Raw genomic sequence first — 21,576 nt, 5'->3', positions numbered from 1 at the left:
GTCCGCTGCCATTTGCACATCTAGTGTAGAAGAGTAGCCTCACAATCACTGCAGTTGATTCCCAGAGACACAAGTGCAATCAAGTTTCAAGAAGAGATCATTCCTGCTTTGCAAAAGGAATAGGAAAGAGGATTTTTGAAGGCAGCTTTTATCTTACGGCTGACACTACCAGATGTATGAAGTCCTTGCAGGGATGCCAGATAGAAGACACACGACACTAAATGAGCATTCCATAATTACCATGTCTCTTGCCAAGTGTCAAGTACCTGAGGAACTGGTCTGGTCTGTTGTGCTATTAAAAATAGACAAATAGAAGGCTGCTGTAGTAAAGAACGAACTTAGTTGGTCTCTTAAGGTGCTACTGGACTATTTTTTTATTTATTTCGTAGTAAAGTGCAGTTTAATTTCAAAACCAGCTAATTCATTTTTTCTGATTCTATTGCATTTTTGAGTCAGTTCAGATAGCATTTACATAACGTGTGTTCCTGCATGCTAAATCAGTGAAATTCATGCTGTATTGGTTCTGACCAGTGGTTTCACTGTATAAACAGGCTAGAGTAAATCAAAATCTCAAGTCCGTTACATAATTGTTAAAGGATGATCCAGAAGTACAGAGCAACCAAAGCATACCCAGTGGGGCTCTCCAGTAAAGAGAGGATGAGCACAGTGATTGGCATTTTAAAGCTACCTTCGCCTCAAGCCTTATGCCATGCCATTCCCTTTTTCTGTTGCATATGATATGAAGTCATCTCCCTCTCCTTCATCAAGCCTTGTGTTTCCTCCTTCTTTACTACACTTTGGTTTGCCAGCTAACCTTTCCCTCCTTTTCCTTCTCAAGTCCTTTCCTATATCCTTTGAACTTTGATAGATTTGAATCCCTGTGGGCAGGAACCACATAACTTCTGAATTTTGTCTGTCTAATTGGGTGCTAAGGTTCCAGAAATGTTAAACTGAAGCAGTAAGAAGTGAAAATATTATCAGGCTGTGGGCCGACATCTGCCACTGTTACAAGTCATCTTGAAAGATGAGAGTGATCGAGTAGTTTTGTAACCGTTTTTGAATCAGTACTATATAGCTAAAGGAACCTCATTTATTACTGATATTTAATCTCAACCAATATTTTCACAATCTCTCCAGTATAATTATACCCTTTTAATCCACAGGTAACAGCTGTGCCACGGGATTTCTACTGCAATGATCGGAGTGCAGAATATGAGCGCAGAGCACTTAAAGACGGAGGAAGCCTTGAAGCAAAGCAATGTGTATTGCATGGAGCGCCTGAACTAGCAGCGGGCTGGCTAAAACGGTGCTCTCAGTTCTTTCCGGAATTTCCAGGGGGATTATTAGGGGTCAGACCTCAAAACGGCTGGTCTTTCATCAGGATACCAGGTAGGCAACAGCTCTATAACTGCATAGTTTAATAACAAAGTGGATTATATTACTTTGCTTATCTACGTATGCTAGTATGTTCTACCCATGCATTAAATGACGACAAACTGGGAAATAATTCATACTTCCTTTTGGGAAATCTTCCTGCAATAAACTTGTAGGAAAGTTGGGTGTGTGAGAGAACGATTAGTGGTTACCTAATTGAGCCTATTTGATAGCTTTCTTGTGCTGACATAGGCAGGGGGTTGGACTAGATAACCCTCAGGGTCCCTTTCAACTCTGATTCTGTGATTCTCGTCTCTGCAGCATTCTGGGTATCTGGACCAAATCCGCAACTCACTAGTTTAGTCTGGCATTTTCAAACTAATCTTCTTCCTTTACCTTTTTCATCCACTCCCATATATCCCAGCTGTCCCTATTTTCTGGTTCCTGTCAAAACCAGTGAGGAGGCTAAGAAACAAAGATATTGAGCAAGTACTTTACAGGAGGAGCAACGTGGTTAACATTAAGTATATGATAAGCTTCAAAACAGTTATTAAAGCTAGGTTGTTCAAACCATTGATTCTCAACCTCTTTGGTATGGCAGCTCACAAAACTAAATTTACAGTCGTACCTTGGTTGTTGAACAGAATCCGTTCTGGAAGTCCGTTTGACTTCCAAAAATGTTTGACAACCAAGACGCGGCTTCCGATTGGCTGCAGGAGCTCCCTGCACCCAATTATAAGCCGTTCTGGGTGTTCAGCTTCCAAAGAACGTTCGCAAACCGGAATACTCACTTCCGGGTTTGCAAGGCGTTCAGGATCCAAGATACGACTGTACTTTGTACGTTGACCCATCAGTTCATTGTCACATAAATTTTGGGCCTCTGATCTTGCAGCCGTCAGCTTCATGCATTTTAATTGCAAGTTTGCCTGTTTTACAACCTTTACCTGAGGTGTCCAAGCAAAAACTTACCTAACACCCCTATTAATGTGGAATATGTTGAAATATTTATAGTACTTCCAGAGTTATTCACTGGGGTTTTTTTAATGGGAATGTAAGAACACCAAGGCCTGTCGCTCTTTTCTCTTTAACTGATGTGAGCTGCTTTGCCAGGATTATAATTGTCTGAAAAACAGGATAAAAATACAGTAAATAATAGATAAGATGAAGCTTGTTTGAGCAAGTGAATTAAACTCAAGGAGCAATTCGATACAAGGTTGGTTTTCAGGCTCCAAAGTTGCAGTGAACAGCAAAACAGCTGCTACTTCAGTTAACTCTGCCCTCCTCTCTCAGACTGTTGTAGTTGCGATCACTGTGGGAATCTCTGGAGGCCTTTCCTGTTCTTTGAAAGAGAAATGATCTTAGATTAAATGGCAGGAAGTGTCTGAGTCCTTTTTGCATTGATAAAAAGCACCAACTTTGCTGGCTGTTTACTGTGAGTGCTAGCTAGCTCTACACTGACCCCTTTATGCCCTGCAGCCTTCTAGAGGAGGGAGGCAGTGGCTGGAAACTATGATTTGGTCCTTCTTACTCTTATTTTTACACCAGCAGGGGTGCATTTTCTAATTCCCTAGAGGGAACTAAGATTAAGTCAGGCTCCGAAGGAGAGGGGACTCTATAATTGGGGTTCTGTTAAGCTGTCATTTTGACCAGACATGTTTCTTCCCCAGACAGTAACATCATAGCATCTTCTCATTCCCCAGCCAAGTCTAGATAAGTTTGATTAAAAGTAATAATTCTCTTAAATGAAAGGAGGCCCATTTGATTCATAACCTGACAGCACAATTTTGCGCCAGAAATAGACAGATTTTCCCATCTAACCCTTTATGTGTGTTAGATTTTATCCAATGGTGTTGCATAACTGAAGGCAAGGCTGCATCCTCCAAATTCTGCTCAAAAGCCCCCCCCCCCCCAGTCTTCTGGAGCAGATTGGGGAGGGGGAGCTGCAGGAGAATCAGTAGAAACTGTTTCCTTCCCCATTCTGAGTGATACCATTCAATACAACCCATTGAACCAAATGTGAAAATCTTATCTTCAGAGTAGAATCGGATCTTGGGTGTTATTTAACAAATGATTCTTTTGTTCTGTTTATTTCCGCTAGAGATGGTAAAGGAGCAGAGTGCAGTCAAATGGAAAAAGTTAAATATTGTTTATTCGTGGTATTCTTTTCAACGTTAGGTGGCAGGATTTATTCAAAGTTCAAAAATAATTTAACTAGTGCAGGTGAAATGTGATATTAAAGAAAAAGACAAGAATTAAAAATACTTGTGTTTTGTTGTTTTTAAACTCTTTTTTCCTGTTATTTGGTTCCTGATGAACTTGGGTCGCCTGTTGTAAAGTAGTTTAAAAGACTGTTAAGTAACTAATTTATCCATTCTGATTTCATACATTCTATTGGGAAGTGGTAGTGGAATGAGTTTCCTCTATGTGATTGGTTGATTTCTTGCCTACCCTTCACCATAAGATCTCATGGTGGGTTACAATCACCATCTGGCGGCATCATCACTAACTGTTTTTAGGTGCCAGGCAGAATCATTCTTATTCACCCAGGCCTTTGGATCTTAATTGTAATGCAGGGGCATTTTGCGTTAGGGGCTATAGCACTTAGGGAGAAATAACCCTTCTCCCTGCTGCACCCCCACCCAAAAAGTAATGCCCCCACATTGTTCTCAATGTTCTCTTTTTAATTTTGATTATGTAATTTATGTTTTTATATTGTGATTTTTATCCTGTGAACCACCCTGAGGCTGAGTATAGGGGGGTATACAAGTTAAATAAATAAATAAATATTTCCCCCCTTCCTTCCCTTTAGACAAAGAGAGTCTGATTACAGACAGTGGAAAACTTTATGCCCTTGATGTTTTGTTGACAAGATTGAAATCTCAAGGACACAGAGTCCTTATCTACTCTCAGATGACACGGATGATTGACTTGTTGGAGGTAGGATTCATTTACCCTGCATGAAGGAGAAACTGAAGCTAATGACTAAGGAAATACAGTATTTGACATAAATACAATCTTTTAAGGAAAGGAGAGGCTGTGTGGATTGCATGCTTTTGCTAGCGCAGCAGCATGCTGGACCAGGATATACATTTACAGAGAATCATGCATACTTTCCCCCACTCTCTGCTCTGTCCCTAAGTTATGTAAGATCTGGCCCATTGCAGTCATGCCGTTCTGTGTTGCTGTCCAAGTGAAGTCCTAGATACTTAGCTGCACCAGCGTAACCCTGTCACTTTCAAACTGACCAAGTGGACCACTTACAGAATCATAGTTCAGTAAAACTATTGGACCAGGCTCTAAATCAATTGCTTGGTTGCTCTTGGTTTTGAATAATTACTATTGGATGGTGTATATATTTTTTCTATTGTTGTAAAGTCCCTGTCATTTGCAGTTTACCAAAGGAAGGAAGAGATGAAGTTACTTATTTTATCTGCTGCCTCAGCAAACCAGCACACTCTACCCAGGACTGATTTCATTATTTTCAAGGATTAGTACTTCTAGTGTCATGCTGACAGCGTCAGCTGAGCAGGCTTAATGGGAGGATATTCAAGAGGTTTTAATATAGCTATCCCTCTAGGATTAGCAGTATCTTTTTTACTTTTTAAAAAGCTACAAAGATAAAAAAGAGTCTACAACCTGTGTGCTGTTAACTGTCTGAAAGACTTTCTTGCAAAAACTCTTGAATCTTCCACTGTAATTATTATGCTGTTGTTAACATCACAAATACCATAGTTGTCATTAAATAACTATGTTTTATTATTCTAACTGTCTTGGTCTATATTAGCAAGAAGAGCTACCATAATTCATTAAGCCTTAGCTCAGTTCTTCCTCCTTAATCCATGCAAAGATACTTAACCTATTTGAGACAGATTCTAACATACAACCCCTTTTCTCGGTGGAAGCCCAGTATACACTCTGGTGGGAGATGAACTCTACCGAGGTCATAATATCCTTCCAGGAACTAAGCATTGATTGCAGTTCAATATTTCTTTTTTGATTTCTAATTAGGAACTTGAGTTTTTTATCCTTATTTTTTGTTTGTGGTTGCAACATTTTTTCATGCACAAGGCCTGAAAGAATATTCTTAATATTTCATATATATTTTTTAATAATTCAAAAAGATGGACTGCAAGAACACTACTGTTCTTTTGCATTCACATAGAATGCTCAATGGAGAGACGTGAGTAGCGCTGTGGTCTAAACCACTGAGCCTCTTGGGCTTGCTGATCAGAAGGTCGGCGGTTTGAATCCCCGCGAAGGGGATGAGCTCCCGTTGCTCGGTCCCAGCTCCTGCCAACCTAGCAGTTCGAAAGCACGCCAAAAAGTGCAAGTAGATAAATAGGTACCGCTCTGGCGGGAAAGTAAACAGCGTTTCCATGCGCTGCTCTGGTTTCAGAAGCGGCTTGGTCATGCTGGCCATATGACCTGGAAAAACTGTCTGCGGACAAACGCCGGCTCCCTCGGCCTGTAAAGTGAGATTAGCACTGCAACCCCAGAGTTGTCTGCAACTGGACTTAACTGTCATGGGTCCTTTACCTTTTACCTTTTAACATGCTCAATATTTATATCATACTTCATTTAAACAATATAAAACACAAAACCTATTCCCTTACTATTGGCAGGCTATCCTCGTTTTCAAAGATCTATTTTTATGGAAGGTGAAAAACAAGAACTACAGTACTGGATACAGTGCAGCAAACAAGCTACAGTTTAGCTAAACAAACATGGTTTGGTTTTATCTTCAAATGAGACCACTGAGTCACCCAACTCCTTTGATCCCAGTGAAACCTTTTAAAAAATTATTTAACTGTATCACACCTTTCCATCAATGAAGTTAAGGTGGTGCACCTGCTTCTCCCCCTTCCTGTTTATTCGTGCAACAACCCCATGAAAGTTGCTTAGGCTGAGAGACTGTGAGTGGCTGTAGATCACACAGTGAGCTTGATGGCTGAGTGGAGATATGAACCCTGATATTTGCAGTTAACAATAACAGCATTATGACTTTGAGCTATACCAAAGCTTGTTTATTGATTGCACTTTCCCCCCAGAAACAAGTCTGTTGTCAGAGTTTTATATACGCTTCTTGAAAATAAATTCAGCACCAAAAATATTAAACTTTGTGGATTGTATGTTTTGTAAACCAAGTGAATGTGCATATATTCTTCTGAACCTAGAAAGGTGCAAAAAACTATGTGCTCCTGTGCTCCTTAGTCCCCTTCAGGCTTCTTTCATTGCTGTTGCTCATATTGTTGCAAATAACATTCCTCCTCCTGCTTCAATATGTGTGTGTGTGTGTGTGTGTGTGTGAGAGAGAGAGAGAGAGAGAGAGAGAGAGAAATAAAGAGAGAGAATAAAGTGCATGCATACATTAAAATCAAATTTAATTTAGAGATTAATTCAAGTGCAGAATAATGTGTAAAAGGAGTGAGATGCGCTTGTGAAGTAATACAAAAATCTACCGTCTTGGATATAATTTTGAGCACATTGAAATACAAATAAAACTTAAAGAGGCCTGAAACCGTTTATGGATTTTAGATTATAACAATGGCCGTGGAGGGTCAGAAATAGTTAAGTACATGGTGCGAACAAAGGACTGAACATCGCTTGGTAATTTGCCCAGTAAATGAATATTAACTGAATGGTGAGCAATGAAGTACCTACATGACACAGGCTTCCTGAGCACCTCAGTCTTTTTTTAATAATCAGGTTTTAATTCAACAGGCTCAGGATTAGTATGTTTTTAGCAGCACTGCATGGTGCAAACAGTTTATTTTGCTTTTAAAATTACATTAGTAGCCTTCTGGCATATTGGAAGCTCGCACAATATTACATGGCACTGTGATGTTCAAAACAACCATAATTGTTTGTTCTGTTGAAAATCTAGATAAAAAATGTTGAGATTTTGTTCTGGGTTTCTTGTAGGAGTACATGGTTTACAGGAAGCATACATATATGCGGTTAGATGGGTCTTCAAAAATCTCTGAGAGAAGAGATATGGTAGCTGACTTTCAGAACAGGTATGTTTTTCCCTTTGCTTTTTCTGTTGAATTATAGCGACGGGGTTCTGTTAAGTAGTTTCCAACTCACCAGGTACACAGACTCCTCCGTCCTCCCATGGAATATGGTTAGTGTTGGGACCCCTCCATTCTTCTTGTAGGAATATGCTTATGCTATACATCGGCCAAGAGGTGATGGAAAGGAAGAGCCAGGTAACCTTTGTAAGTGAAACTGCACAGTCAACCCATTGGATCCCAGCTTATGACAAACTGTACTTACACTGTCGTTCTTCAGCATCTAAACTATGGGTGGGATGCAACTACTTACTTCTGGCAGCTGAAGCCTGAACCAAGGGCTTCTTGCCCAGTGAGACTTCACCCCCTCACTCCCCCAAAATTGGATCTTGTGGGGTTGGGAGAACCCCCTAGATCAGCACACAAGGGGAGAAGAACATGGATTGTTCCGTCTGGCACTTGCAATGAATTCCTCCCATGAGGGTCCAAAGAATCCCCCTTAGTATTTCACTTAAACACTAGGGCTGTGTTGGTTCTTCATTTCCTTAGAAACAAATTTCAAGTGACTACCAACGGTACCTTTTCCTGACATTCCCTAACCTTGCAGTTTCTGTGGTTTTTGTTATCTTTTACACATTGTAAACAGCTGCTTCTGGAAATCTAGTGGAATCTAATGAAAGTTTGATGCTGGTTTCCATGCTGTTTCAAACAAACAAACAAAATTAATTTGCCACCCCCATTAACTCGGATAATCATGGGAGTTTTGTGTTGTAATTTCATGTGATGAAATTTGTGGTGGTATTCCAGCATTGAGTTCTTTCCCATCATTAAAGATTTAGCCAGATCAAAAAGCCACAGTTCCACAGTGCAACAAGTCCTGTAGCATAAAATCAATATTAGAAATCAAGGCAGATACACTGGTATTATAATAATAAACTGTTGGGTGAAGTGATTCTGTCTTTGATTGCAAAAGTCAAAACCCTCCTGGTAATAGTAATTATTGTCGTAAGTAATGTTTATGTAGCAACACAACTGCAATGGTTGCTTTTGTTCTTTCTATCTCTCTCTGTAGGAATGATATCTTTGTGTTCCTGTTAAGCACAAGAGCTGGTGGCTTAGGCATTAACCTTACAGCTGCTGATACGGTGAGTAAACAGCTTGGTTTGAAAATGTTTTCTTAACACTGTGGGCTATTCCAGGATAGTTTGTACTCAGCAGAAAGGAAGAAGCACTAAAACAGGATATTTGATATGTCAAAAAAGCATAAAGCTACTATAGTCTGATTAATTAACAGAGCTTGGATATTCCTGGTAGTACAGAATTATTTGATATAATATAAAGTTTCACTACCTTTGCTTTCCTAAATCTGAATATGATGGCTGCTTCTTGCATTGTGTTTTTTCTAGTATGAAGACAATTATAGTGTAGCAAAAGAAAAGAAAACAACCCCACATAATTCATGAAGTGTTATGTCTGGCCAGTAATCTAAACCTAGAAAAACAAATAATTTGCACCCCATTTCAGATGTGAATTGTGCACATGCTTTTTGCTGCATGAAGTTGATCTCCATGTTAGTAATAGTAATGTGTAAAGCAGCCTTTAAATAATTATGGTCTTATACAGAACTGGTCTTGTATCTGGGTTGACCCCCAAAAAATCACTAAGATGTTATCATTCTGAAGGCAAAGCTGTTTACTATCATTTTAAAGTGCAGTACCAACTTTGGGTTGTGACCATAGAATCAGTTTTGTATTTGTAACCTTTTCCCCTCAAAAAAATGCCCTGACAGGTAATTTTCTACGATAGTGATTGGAATCCAACAGTAGATCAGCAGGCCATGGATCGAGCTCACAGGCTGGGTCAGACCAAACAGGTCACTGTGTACCGGTTGATTTGTAAAGGCACCATAGAGGAACGCATCTTGCAGAGGGCCAAGGAGAAAAGTGAGGTAAGGGTAACAAAATATGGAATAATGTGGTATAGAAGGGATAGCAAGGAAATTGAGCTGTGATTGATGAGAAATCAGTCATTAATCTCCGGCAAAGATAATACCACCTAATGGGAAATGATTACCTTTATATGCCTGTAATGAAGTGTAGCACTCGGCAGTAATGGGTAAATTGTACATAGCACCAAAGTTCTTGCCACTTTGGGGTGCACACATACCTTCTTGTGCCATGGAGTGCCTCTTGGGATTAGAATTACAAAATAACATTGCCATTTTTAAACAACTTTCAAAGTTCAGACTTAAAAAATATAATATTTCTCCCACATTCAATCTAATAGATATTAGATAAAGTGCCTCCACTTTCTCTTGATTGTCTCTGGCATTAAATAATCTGAGAAGAAAATTTCTGATGCATTCTTTCTTTTCCATAGATTCAAAGGATGGTGATTTCAGGAGGCAATTTCAAACCCGACACCTTGAAACCCAAGGAGGTGGTTAGTCTTCTTCTGGATGATGAAGAACTTGAGAAAAAATGTATGTGTGAGTCCACACTCCTACCTCTGTCATATACTTCACCAGCTCCCACTGTGTGCCTGTGTTTTTGTTTGCTAATTTATCTGTATCAATAACTATAAAATGAGGTCAATGAAGAAGCTAAGTGCTTATGTCCCATTGAAATAAGTGCAAACAGAAAGTCATGTCTTGATCGTTTCCCATTTATTTCAGTGGGAGCTAAGCACAACTATTTAATCTGGATCCACCCTTAAATAGATGCATTCGGTATCAAGATTAAAGGCAGCTGAGACATTCGACTCCATTTTTGCTGCAGAGTGCTATTTTACAAAACTAAAAGCTTAAGAATCTCACAATCACGCTCCTATTTAAAAACAGAAATGTTGCCTTCTCTTTTTAACTGTTCCAGAGAGTGTTCCTCCGACTCTCTGAAGCATATTTGGGGAGGACATGGTGTGGGCAAGGAAGATGAGTGGAAGGGGAAGTTCCATTGTACAATCAGAAATAGTTGCGCTAATGGAACTACTTTGTTGGATACTATTCTTGGATTTGGGTCTGATAGTCAGACTTTTTTTGAGGGAATGGAGAATGGAACCATGAGAATGGATGAAGTTACATTGTTGGGGTTAAAGGACCAACACAGGCCTTATTCCAATTGTGTTCAACTGGGCTCTTGTGTTTTGCAAGAATTTTGCAGTTCTTCTGGTAAATAATGGTTTCTGACTTTATTTTTTAACTGGTAGTGCGCCAGCGTCAGGAGGAGAAGCGGCAGCAGGAGGAGACAAATCGTGTGAAAGAGCGTAAACGAAAGAGGGAAAAATATGCTGAAAAGGTACTTCAAATAACACTCCTGTTATTTTGTTACGTTATTGCTTTAAATGTTTTTTTTATTACCTTCAGGAGCAGTAAGGCCACCTGTCCCACTCAGGTTAATTTTAGTGCTTTCCTGATCAAGGAGGTTCAATCTTCCTGGGAGAGCAAGTGATGCAAATTCTCCAGTGGATGTGTCTCTGTTTTAAAGAATGTTGTTCTTCTGTCTTTTGCTTTGTATTTGCTTTTCCACATATAGGGTTAATTCAGATTTAAAGTGGGAAACTAGTCATTCTAATTTGATTGTAGCTCACTTCAGAAGAGCATGAAAATTATCAATAAATATAATTTTTGCTGTCTGAAATGAATTTTCCTGAAATAATAATACTTGAGAATAGAGCCTCCTTTGGATAGCAGTGTTTCTAATCTGGCATTGAAAATGTTGCTGTTTTCCTCAAACAGTTTAGGTCTTGGTAGATAACTTAAATTTTCATTATACAGTTCTAATATGCACATTTTTGTAAATAGTTGTTCCTGATATAATGCATTTTGTATGTTATTTTCACTAATATATGCATTTTTATGCGCACTTCCCTAAAACACACATTTTTGTTAATTTTTTTGGTTGGAAAACTGCACTGCAAAGTTCAGTAAAGGGCCTGCTTTTAGCCACTTTTCCATGTTTTCCAGCCCTTTTGATGGTTGTTTCCTTAATTTGATTTCAGAAGAAGAAGGAAGACGAGTTAGACGGGAGGAAAAGGAAAGAAGGCATGAATCTGGTGATCCCGTTTGTTCCATCTGCAGATAATTCCAACCTCTCAGCTGACGGGGATGAGTCATTTGTTAGTGTTGACTCTGCCATGCCCAGCCCTTTCAGTGAGGTAGGAATTTCTTTACCAACACCATTAGGCTGCTTCATACATGGCAATGAGATTATTGCAGAGTCTACCAGCTGTGGATGGAGATAGCTGTACAGTGGTACCTCGGGTTAAGTACTTAATTCGTTCCGGAGGTCCGTTCTTAACCTGAAAATGTTCTTAACCTGAAGCACCACTTTAACTAATGGGACCTCCTGCTGCCGCTGCCGCTACACAATTTCTTTTCTCATCCTGAAGCAAAGTTCTTAACCTGAAGCACTATTTCTGGGTTAGCGGAGTCTGTAACCTGAAGCATATGTAACCCGAGGTACCACTTTTCCAGTCTTTAGAAACTTCCAGGTTAGCTTTGAATATATGGGCAAGGCAGACATCAGATTGCCGTTTGCCATTCTGACCATATATCTGATATCTATTTTAAAGTATCTTGCACTGACTTCTCGTACGTTTCCAGGCTCAGTTCAAAGTTCTGGCTTTAACTTGAAATAACTTGGGACCATGGTCCCTAAAAGTTGTCCCGTTTCAGCCAACTCAAAATTTAAGATCCGCATCATAGGGCTGCTTCAGAGTGCCCACACTCAATAAGAATAGGTGAATGGCAGATGGAAAGAGGTTCTTCTCATTGATGGGTCCCATTTGTGATAGGTGAAGGAGGCAGCAACACATTTTGTAGAAGACAAAGTAGGACCCTTTCATTCTCCAAGGCTTCTAGCAGTTTTTATAGTCTTGCATTATTTCTATAGCGCACTGATTTCAGCATGCAGGCTTAATCCAAAAGCATAGCTTAATGTAAACTTACAGACTTTTATTTTTATATGATCTAGATTTCCATCAACAGTGAGTTGCACATGGAATCCATCCCACCTGACGAGAGCAGCAATGACATGCTGGTGATTGTGGATGATCCAGCATCTTCAGCGCCTCAGTCAAGAGCTACTAACTCTCCTGCTTCCATCACGGGCTCAGTGTCTGACAACATGAATGGTTAGTATTTGTCTTTAAACATGGCGCACAAGGATCATAATGTGAACTCTGTATATGGCCGTGCTTCTGAGCACTGGATTTGCTTACAGGCAGGACTGGAGTTAATCTAGCAAATAATGTCTCCTTCAGATTTGTTAGCTCAGGTGAAATCTAATGTGCTTGATCATTCACCCCTTAATTCTTTTGATTCTAAATAAGCTTCATAAGTTGGAATAAGGACAAAAGTATGAAGTTGGCTCTTATTCCAAATCTCAACTCGGCTGTAAATTTAACTGGATGGGTTTAGGCAACTCCTGTCTCTTTCAGCGCCCCATTTGCCTTACAGTTTAGGAGGAGGATAATACTGACCTATACTCATATCAGAAGTGCCAAGCTTCTTTTCATTACTATATTTGAGAGGTTTCTTGCTTAGAGGTATATGTAATCGAAAAATAAATTTTGAAACACCTTCAACTGCTCTGCCTTCCCTTTTAGTTCTTGACTGCAGCATTGTCTCTCACAGGAGGCATTGAAAAGAAAAGTGACCAGAAGGGAAATTGGGGTCTCGATCCTTCTCCCTGACTCGTTTGGCTGAGTTGCCATTGCAGAATGCAGACAAAATGCAGTTCTCTTAATTCCATTCTGTCCAAGTCTGAATAATTACAACTGTTTCCTGAAATTAGCAGTTTGAAAAGGGGGCTCTATTATTAATTTGCTTTCAAGGTTCTGAAAATTGAGGTGCGCATTAGATTCGATGGTGCATTAGACTCGAGTAAATACGGTAGCTATCAGCAGTGCAAGTTCCAGGTAGTGGGTAGAGTTGCTGTAGTTCCACAAAGCTGACTAATGTTACTGGTTTATGGGATCAGGCCATCAGCTTTACAGTTTAGAACAGTGGTTCCCAATTGGTCTTCTGTGAACCCCAGGATGTCTGTGTAACCCATCCAGGGTGTCCATGGCAAAAACTACCATAGAGATACCAAAATTTACAAAAGTAGGGGGTCCACAATACATATCTAATTGGGAACCATTGGGTTAGAACATTGCGTACCATTGCCTTTCCCACTCCCCATCCCTCAGTTATAATAATAATATAATTTATTATTTATACCCCACCCATCTGTCTAGGTTTCCCCAGCCACTCTGAGCAGCTCCCAACATAATATTAAAAACGACGATAAATACATCAAACATTAAAAACTTCCCTAAACAGGGCTGTCTTCAGATATTTTCTAAAAGTCAGGTAGTTGTTTATTTGCTTGACATCTGATGGGAGGGCGTTCCACAGGGCGGGCGACACCACCGAGAAGGCTCTCTGCCTGGTTCCCTGCAGCTTTGCTTCTCACAGTGAGGGAACTGCCAGAAGGCCCTCAGAGCTGGACCTCAGTAACTGGGCAGAACGATGGAGGTGGGGACGCTCCTTCAGGTATACTGGGCCGAAGCCATTTAGGGCAGTTCAGCTTTGACCTTGTATAAACTCTAAGATAATATTTCTAAAACATTGTATCTCTGAGCTCTGTCACCAAACTTATGAGGCACCCCAAATTAAAAAGAATTGCAGTTCTTGTTTAATTGATTTGGAAGGTCATTGTTGTTTCTTCCAAAGAAAGGCTTTCAAAAGTCGCTAGAATAGTATAGACTTGAGTAAGTGGATGATTTTATTGAACTAGTTCCCTTTGATGGAAGATTAAGCTATGTTTTTTAAAACGATGAAGTATCAAGCAGAGCAAGCTAAATGCTTATACAGTCATACCTCGGGTTGAAGTAGCTTCAGGTTAAGCATTTTTGGGTTGCGCTCTGCGGCGACCCAGAAGTAACGGAGCGCATTACTTCCAGGTTTCGCCGCTCACGCAGACGCTCAAAATGACGTCATGCGTATGCGTGGAAGCGGCGACACATGCACTCGTGTGCTACGTTCTACTCAGGATGCGAACGGGGCACCGGAACAGATCCCATTCGCATCCAGAGGTACCAGTGTATACAAATTCATTTCCTAAGGCACAAATCTGAATTGCTTCAAGTAGACTTGGGTCGATCATAAAACGTTGATGTAAAATATTTTACAATATATTTATCAGTACAAGATTAGCAGTTACAATGGATTCAGCAAGGACATACATTTTAATCCCCAAGCATGTCTTTTTAAATGTATCAAACAAGTTTAATTTTTGGACAAGCATTGGATTGTCATAGTGGAGATAGTCTTACTCGGTCGTACAAGGCTCAGGTAGCAGGTGACTGTTGCCCAAAGTCACTTTTCTAAATATCTCTGCTGTTTGTGACAGAATATTATCTGCCTTGAAGAATGAGGTAACTTCCTTGAAAGGGGATGGGGGCTTATGAAGGCAAAACATTTTGGTCTCCTTTACTAAATTATATTTAATTATACAGTCACTATTTGTTACACATCACTAAATGTTCTTTCTTCATTGGTTTTGTTAAGGAATTTCAATACAGGATATGCCCATCACAGGACGAGGTCATTCAGGTAGAAGCCGAGGCCGTCCCAAAGGTGCAAATGGCGGGTCAAAAAGCACAGGGAAAGGCCGGAGCCGGAAATCCACAGCCGGAAGTGCAGCTGCCATGGCAGGTGCCAAAGCAGGAGCAGCTGCCGCCTCAGCAGCCGCATATGCAGCGTATGGGTACAACGTGTCTAAAGGTAGGAGGCTGTGTGGGGCGTTGAACACCCTTTATGCTTTGACACCAGGCCTTCAGCCGTCCTTAAGGACAGCCGAAGATATCCTTGTAGGATATCTAAGTCTCCACTTGAAATCCAGGCATGTTGAAGTTCCAGCGCATATGATGGTATAAAAGTTCGTTTCTAGTCCCTGAAAGATAAGCAGTTAGGTAGAACTGTTGTCGGCTCAAGTCCACATTTTTGCTCCTATCAGTATGTTTATACGTAATTAAAAGGTTCACTCGCTTTCTGGGGACTAATTAGCCTAATAAGTCTCTTAATCACAAAATCCAATTATGATTGGTCAGATTAAACCTCGGTACTAAATACTCGTACAAAAAATAGAATGTTTTCCTTTTCTTTGACAGCTTTCTATCCACTGTAATGAATGGACTCAGATTTTGATACTCACTGCCTAGGGTATCCTTGGGGTAAAAGGGCAAGATACTAAAAAAAAATTTCTTGGCTAAAGTTGTCAGTAAAGCTCTTGGTTAATCTTAATCCTGCAGTTTTAATTTTGTATGCAGTTAAAAAGCTATAGTCTGGGTGTGGCCCAATGAGGAAAACTTTTGCTTTTTGTCGCTAGGTATGTCTTCAGGCAGCCCTCTTCAGACTCCGCTCATCCGACCTGCTGGACTTTCAGACTTTGGACAGTCAAGCGCCACTTCCCCCTTGAGTAAAGGAAACAGCGTTTGTGGAACCTCCAAACCCTTAAACCTGACAGGTTCCTTGGCACCAGAAACCTCAATCCGAAAACAGTACAAAGGAGCCCACACTTCAGGTGGGCGATAGTAATTCTGAAACCCTGGAACCTGTGTGTCTCCATAGCGGCTTCCTAAGCAGCCCACCCACGCCTACCAGCAAAAGGGTTTACAGATGATGCCTTGGTTTCCATCCCACATGTGGGCTTGAGGAGAAGACAACTGCACTACTGGGGCAAGAGGTATTCTGTGTGCACTTCCGTGTGTAGCCCGCATTTGCTGTCTTTGCAGATTTGGGATGAGGAGGGACAGAGACTTGGGATGCTTGAGCTTAACTTTTCCATTAGGCTTCTTTCTGGCATCCTACAAATCATGCAGGGAACGGATCCGGCTTCCACATGAGACTGGCTGCGAGATCTCCTCCCCCTTCATTTGTACTCACACCAGCGCCCTTTGCCCCCCTCATCTTTCAGGTTTCATACAGAATTCAACTCCATTCTTATAAGAAGGAGATCAGCAACTAAACTTGGGGGGGGTGCCCCGCAGATTCAGAGGAGCCTTCTGGCCGGTGCGCCTTTTTTTAAGGGAGCTGTGGACAAACATCTTGGTGGTTCTAATGCGTATGAATGGTGGATGCAATGAAGAATAGACTCTAGGGGAAAGGAGAGAGGAGTTTTGCACTGCGTCCTAGAAAGGGGCTTTTGTCAGTATCATGCTTCTGAACTACTAGAGTACTGCTTGGTTGGCTAAACGACAATAGGGCAGATTAGAGCTTTTGAGAATGATGTTGCTGCCTCTGCCTCACAGAGCAGAAGGAAGTTTCAAATTGCCAATTAGCATTGCAAAACCCAGGCTCGGATACATTTACTTTCATAGCATTGGGTTTTCAGTACAATTTCTTGGATTTGGCTTATGTGGGACTCTTCAATGTTTTAGATTACAAAGCCATTTTGTGTGCGATTACAAGAAGAAATTGGAGTAGTGGGGAATTGTCCCTGGTTTTCATCTCATTGTGCCATAGAAGAGTTTTTTAAAAACATGTTTTAGGTACCACTGTTGGCCATACTGCAAAGGATGCGCATTGGGGAATGCTTCCATTTCTATGATCCATACAGTCCCCAGCTAAAACGATGTCTTTCATTCCAAGCCATCCATTCACTGTGTTCCTTTTATTTGGCAAGACTCATTTGTCAGCAGTGTCCACACCCAGCAGGTTTGGATTGCTCCACTGTGATGAATCCAGCACTGTAGCAAAGCTCTGTGAAGCTAGTGAAAGTTGTTAGAGAGCAGCAACGCCATTAAGTGCAACTCTTTGTTGTGGTATTCTATTCTGAATGCACAAGAACCATCTGCTTTTGGCATGATATATATATATATAAATATAAATATATATATTCTGTCTGCATTGCACTGAGATGAAGGAGGGAGGCAGTTCTCCTGCCTTCACATTTACATTAAATGGATTTTCTTTCTGGGCATTTTCATCTTTCAAGGGAGAACCAGGTTACGAGGTGAAGATCTTAGCTAAGACAGCAAAGGATTTTTCAGTCTCATGCACCTTGCCTGGTGTCCCACAGTGTAGAGCAAGTGCTTCCTGTTGACTCTGCCTTTAATTTGCACACCTGAAAATAGCAGAAATAAGTTCAGTTAAATTGTTTTTTTTTATTAAAAAAAACAGATTTGGAGGGAATAATTGGGTGGGGAGGGGATATTTAAGTTAAATCATGAAGATTTTACCCCACCCCGCTCAGATTCACATGTGTATATACAGTGTTTAGAGGGAATCAGAAAATGCCAAGCCTTTTTTTCCTCTTTGAATGTGCTGTCTATTTTTATAACTGAACTTGTACATATGTATAAAAAGAGACACATCTTTCTTTTACTAACTGGAGAAAAGAATCTTAAATAAAATGGAGTGAGATAATTTTATGTAAATTCAGTCTCTGTGGCTTATTGTTCCATGACAAAGTTTGGTGAAACAAGGTATGTGCTGAAGTGCTTCATTTTTTAATTATTTTACATCTGCCTATGTCTAAGAAATAACTACATTCAGCAGGATACACAGAATGTGCACAGGCGATCGCAGAACACTTCTTGCCACTACAGTCTCGGATTCATCTGACTGATAAATCAGTGGCTAAAATACAAGTGATTTTCTTTTCTCACCCTGTCCTTGAATCCAGTATGAGGTTTCCCCCTTTCCGATAGCGCTGCAATGTGCAGCGGGGGTGGTGGGGGTACAGATGTTAGCAAATGTTGCCATACTGTTCTGTATGGTGGTGTGAATTTTTGTTATATGAATAGCACTGCACATTGTAGGTGTGGTAGATTAAATACCGCCCCTGCATCCTCTTCTCCCACCTTGCTTAAATACCAAACTGGGCCCACAGTATCATGGTATATTCCCTGCATAATTTGGTAGCTGTGGGTACATCTTTGCAAGCCTGGCAGCTGACAGTGATTTGTGAGGAGATCAACATGATCCCATGCTATGAAAAGCAAAAGGATCTATAATGTTTGAACTTTCCTTTCTGTGCTAAGAAAAACGGTAATGTACAAGTGTGGTTGTTTTATATTGATTATTAGTAAGTATAAGTTCAGTTGTGTAGTCTCATTTTTATTTTTAGCAAAATAAGGAGTCATTATTTCATGCACCAAAAATATTGATTTAGTTCCTTCTTTGCCAGGTTTGTCATTCCTTTGGTGTGTAGATTTACCCTGATTCCTTCATGGTGGTTAACTGTCAGTTTGCTGCTTCCCACAAACAATACATTTGCTAGATAAAAAGGCTTATCAGAAGATAGTTGGGTCTTTTAAAATGCTTTGCACAGAGTTTTGCAGGTGGCACCAAACAGCAGTGCCTGTAAACCTCTTTTGGATGAGCCAAAAAGGCCTTGCGATGGGGTTGGCCAGAAGTTTCCTACCCCTGGCTTACACCAACAAAGAGCGGGGCTAGCAAAGTGCTAAGAAGATCATTACAAAACGTTGCACCCTTTCTGCTTTTTCTTCAGCACCTTCTCTTCTTATACCTAACTTTCTGAAAACTATTTGTTTTGCCTATGTGTTTATGTAGACTTCTAAAACTCACATAAGCTGTACTGGTCATCATATGAGGCAGAGCTTTTAATACTCTTGTGTGAGTCTTGCTTCACTTTGGATATATTTAAAGTAAGAAACATTTTGAGGAGCTCAGCTTTCGAAAAGAGTTGTGTGCAGCATTTTGGGGGGAGGGGAGGATGAATCATGAGAATTAGACATACCAAAAAAATAAGCTGCATGAATGCTAAAATGATCTGGTGAGAGGGGCAACAGCCGCCAAGCAGCATACCTTTTTATCATGGGGGTGTGAATGAAGGGAAGCAAAGTAGCCCAGAAAGATGAGGTAACTGTACTGTGCCAAAGGAATATCTCTAAACTTTTCTGTCAGGATTAGAAATGGGGAAATAGTTCGCTCTTTCCTGTTTTATAAGATTATTTTTGTTGATTCCCCAAGTGTAGCTAAAGGATTGTGTTTTCTTCAACATGGACAGCTGCTAACTGGATTGATTTATTCTGATTCTGAGTTTAAATCTCTACAGTGAAGCTTTCTTGTTGTTATCTCGGCTCCCCCCCCCCCCAGTTCTCCATAGGGCTTTAGTATGTGTGTGAAGGGCCCGTAAGGTAGGATTGCCAGACCTTCTGAATTGACTAGGGATGCACCCCACCCACCCTTAGTCAGGAACTCTTTCTGCAAATCTGAGGACATATTAGCTACATATCTGTGCTTTTAAGTGAGGGGAAGAGGCACATAAATTGCAATTGTGGAAGGTGGGTCATTCTAGATCAGAAGCTTAGCCCAAGGGGTTAGGGGAATTTTTCCCCCCAGCTCAGATTAGGGGCATCATCCCTGCAATTTGCATGCAGGAGAAGAGCTCAGCTGAAGGGAATGGGATGGTTTTTATCAATTGTAAATTGCAGGTGGGTGGGGTCCCAGTTTAAAGCAGGACCACAGTTGGCCTGTAGGATTAAAGTCACCTGCCCCTACACTTGAGTTGCAACCTTAGATGGTCAAGGACTCGCTGGCAATTCATGGGGTGGGAGAGGAACACACTCAAAGGCACAGATCCATAGTTGGTATAACATGTACAGTTTGGCCCCTCATTAGGTTTTTCAGCCTCTGCTTCAGCTTCGGAATCCTAGATCCTTTTCACTTGTTGCTTTCCTAGTAAGCTATTCAAGGGTTTAAAGCTCATTATCTCTCTGCTAAATGCTGAATAAGATCTTTAAGTGGATTTCACTTGAGAGTCTCTTAATCTCTTAGCCTTAACTTCACTTGACACCTGCTGGGCTACCCATGCTGTGTTTAATACTGTCTCTGACCTTTGCTTACTTTCTCATGTGACATATTTCAAGGGACGCCCCCTCCTTGACCGCCTGCCTTCAGTAATTACTGTTGTCCCGAAACCTATACTCCTACTCTCTCCAAAGGATAGCCATGGCCATCCCATGGCTATACAATGGTACCTCGGGTTACATACGCTTCAGGTTACAGACTCCGCTAACCCAGAAATAGTACCTCAGGTTAAGAACTTTGCTTCAGGATGAGAACAGAAATTGTGCTCTGGCAGCGCAGCGGCAGCAGGAGGCCCCATTAGCTAGTGGTGCTTCAGGTTAAGAACAGTTTCAGGTTAAGAACGGACCTCCGGAACGAATTAAGTACTTAACGCGAGGTACCACTGTAGTACTACTTGAAACTCTATTTTTCTGCTGCCGCGCCCAGAATTATTCCTTTTGTACTTCATTTTACACCATGGATTGGGGTCCTGTGGCCCTTCAGATGTTTTTGGGGTTTACCTCCCATCATCCCATCTGGGGCTGGTTGGAGTTGGAGCTTGTTGGAGAGTCAAAACTGCCCATCCCTGTTTTATTTTCCAGCTCCAATTGCTGCCTATGTTAAAACAGAGAACAGCCGTTGCATGGGTCTTTTAGTGGGTGGGTAGACTAAGCACTTTTTGTTGATAGTCATTTTTATGGACATTCCCACAACCTTCCAGAGCAAAGGTTGCAGGAGGCATGAGGGACCATAGCAGGAAGGAGCCAAGGCAAAAATTTCCTCCCATGGGAAATTTACAATGTAAGAGATTGGTACTTAATGTACCTGCGAGAATGAATCATTTCTAAATCTCTCTTGTCCCATCCTTCTCTTCCTACTTCCCCGAAAGCATTATTCAAGGAATGCACCTTGCTAACAAAGCCACAGCTGTTAGAAAGTTATGTATACGACAAGCCACTTGCTTTGAGTTATTGTGAGTAAAATGTTTTTGTAATATGAATGTTATGCTTAGACATTCCAAGATGCTGCAAAGGCTCTTGATAAATAAGAGGCAAACAGGATACTGTGGGCAAATATCCTGCTTCTTTGCAAATACACTGCGAGCAACCTATTAGATTGCTTATAGCAGCAATGCTCAAAATTTGCCAGAGTCTCCCTAAGTCAAGGTGGGGGGACGGGACGTTTTGTATCACTGCAAATAGAATCAAGATGGCAAAGAGAAGGGCAGGTTGTCTGGTGCCAATGGCTTTTAATATTGGAATGAGAGTACTATCAGTCCAATTTTTCTCAATGATGAGTGCTGATTCTGTTTGCTCTAGTATGCAAACAGGAAGGATGTTTGCCTCTCTATGGAGGCGCAGATTACAACTATAACAAAGGCGGCATTTTTTC

At 40.9% G+C, this 21,576-nt stretch overlaps 1 protein-coding gene across 3 annotated transcripts in view; it reads left to right on the top strand.

The window, feature by feature from the left end:
- The window catches only part of INO80 (INO80 complex ATPase subunit), a 55,787-nt gene extending 37,980 nt beyond the window's left edge, over positions 1-17,807 (top strand). For 2 of the 3 annotated variants that reach the window (XM_083506047.1, XM_083506045.1), the window contains exons 26-36: positions 1,164-1,389; positions 4,184-4,311; positions 7,297-7,391; positions 8,458-8,530; positions 9,175-9,333; positions 9,765-9,867; positions 10,590-10,678; positions 11,382-11,537; positions 12,356-12,515; positions 14,938-15,153; positions 15,758-17,807. In XM_083506047.1, the coding sequence (XP_083362173.1) occupies positions 1,164-1,389; positions 4,184-4,311; positions 7,297-7,391; positions 8,458-8,530; positions 9,175-9,333; positions 9,765-9,867; positions 10,590-10,678; positions 11,382-11,537; positions 12,356-12,515; positions 14,938-15,153; positions 15,758-15,963 (1,611 nt within the window). In that variant the 3' untranslated portion in view covers positions 15,964-17,807. The remainder of the gene's footprint in view (positions 1-1,163; positions 1,390-4,183; positions 4,312-7,296; positions 7,392-8,457; positions 8,531-9,174; positions 9,334-9,764; positions 9,868-10,589; positions 10,679-11,381; positions 11,538-12,355; positions 12,516-14,937; positions 15,154-15,757) is intronic. The other variant, XM_083506046.1, reaches the window with a different exon arrangement.
- Positions 17,808-21,576: the final 3,769 nt, after the last annotated feature.

This window comes from Podarcis liolepis (genome assembly GCF_965112155.1).
Source record: "Podarcis liolepis genome assembly, chromosome: 1".
Taxonomy (NCBI): domain Eukaryota; kingdom Metazoa; phylum Chordata; class Lepidosauria; order Squamata; family Lacertidae; genus Podarcis; species Podarcis liolepis.
Note: the sequence above shows the minus strand (reverse complement) of the source record. Positions and strands in the feature narration are given on the sequence as shown.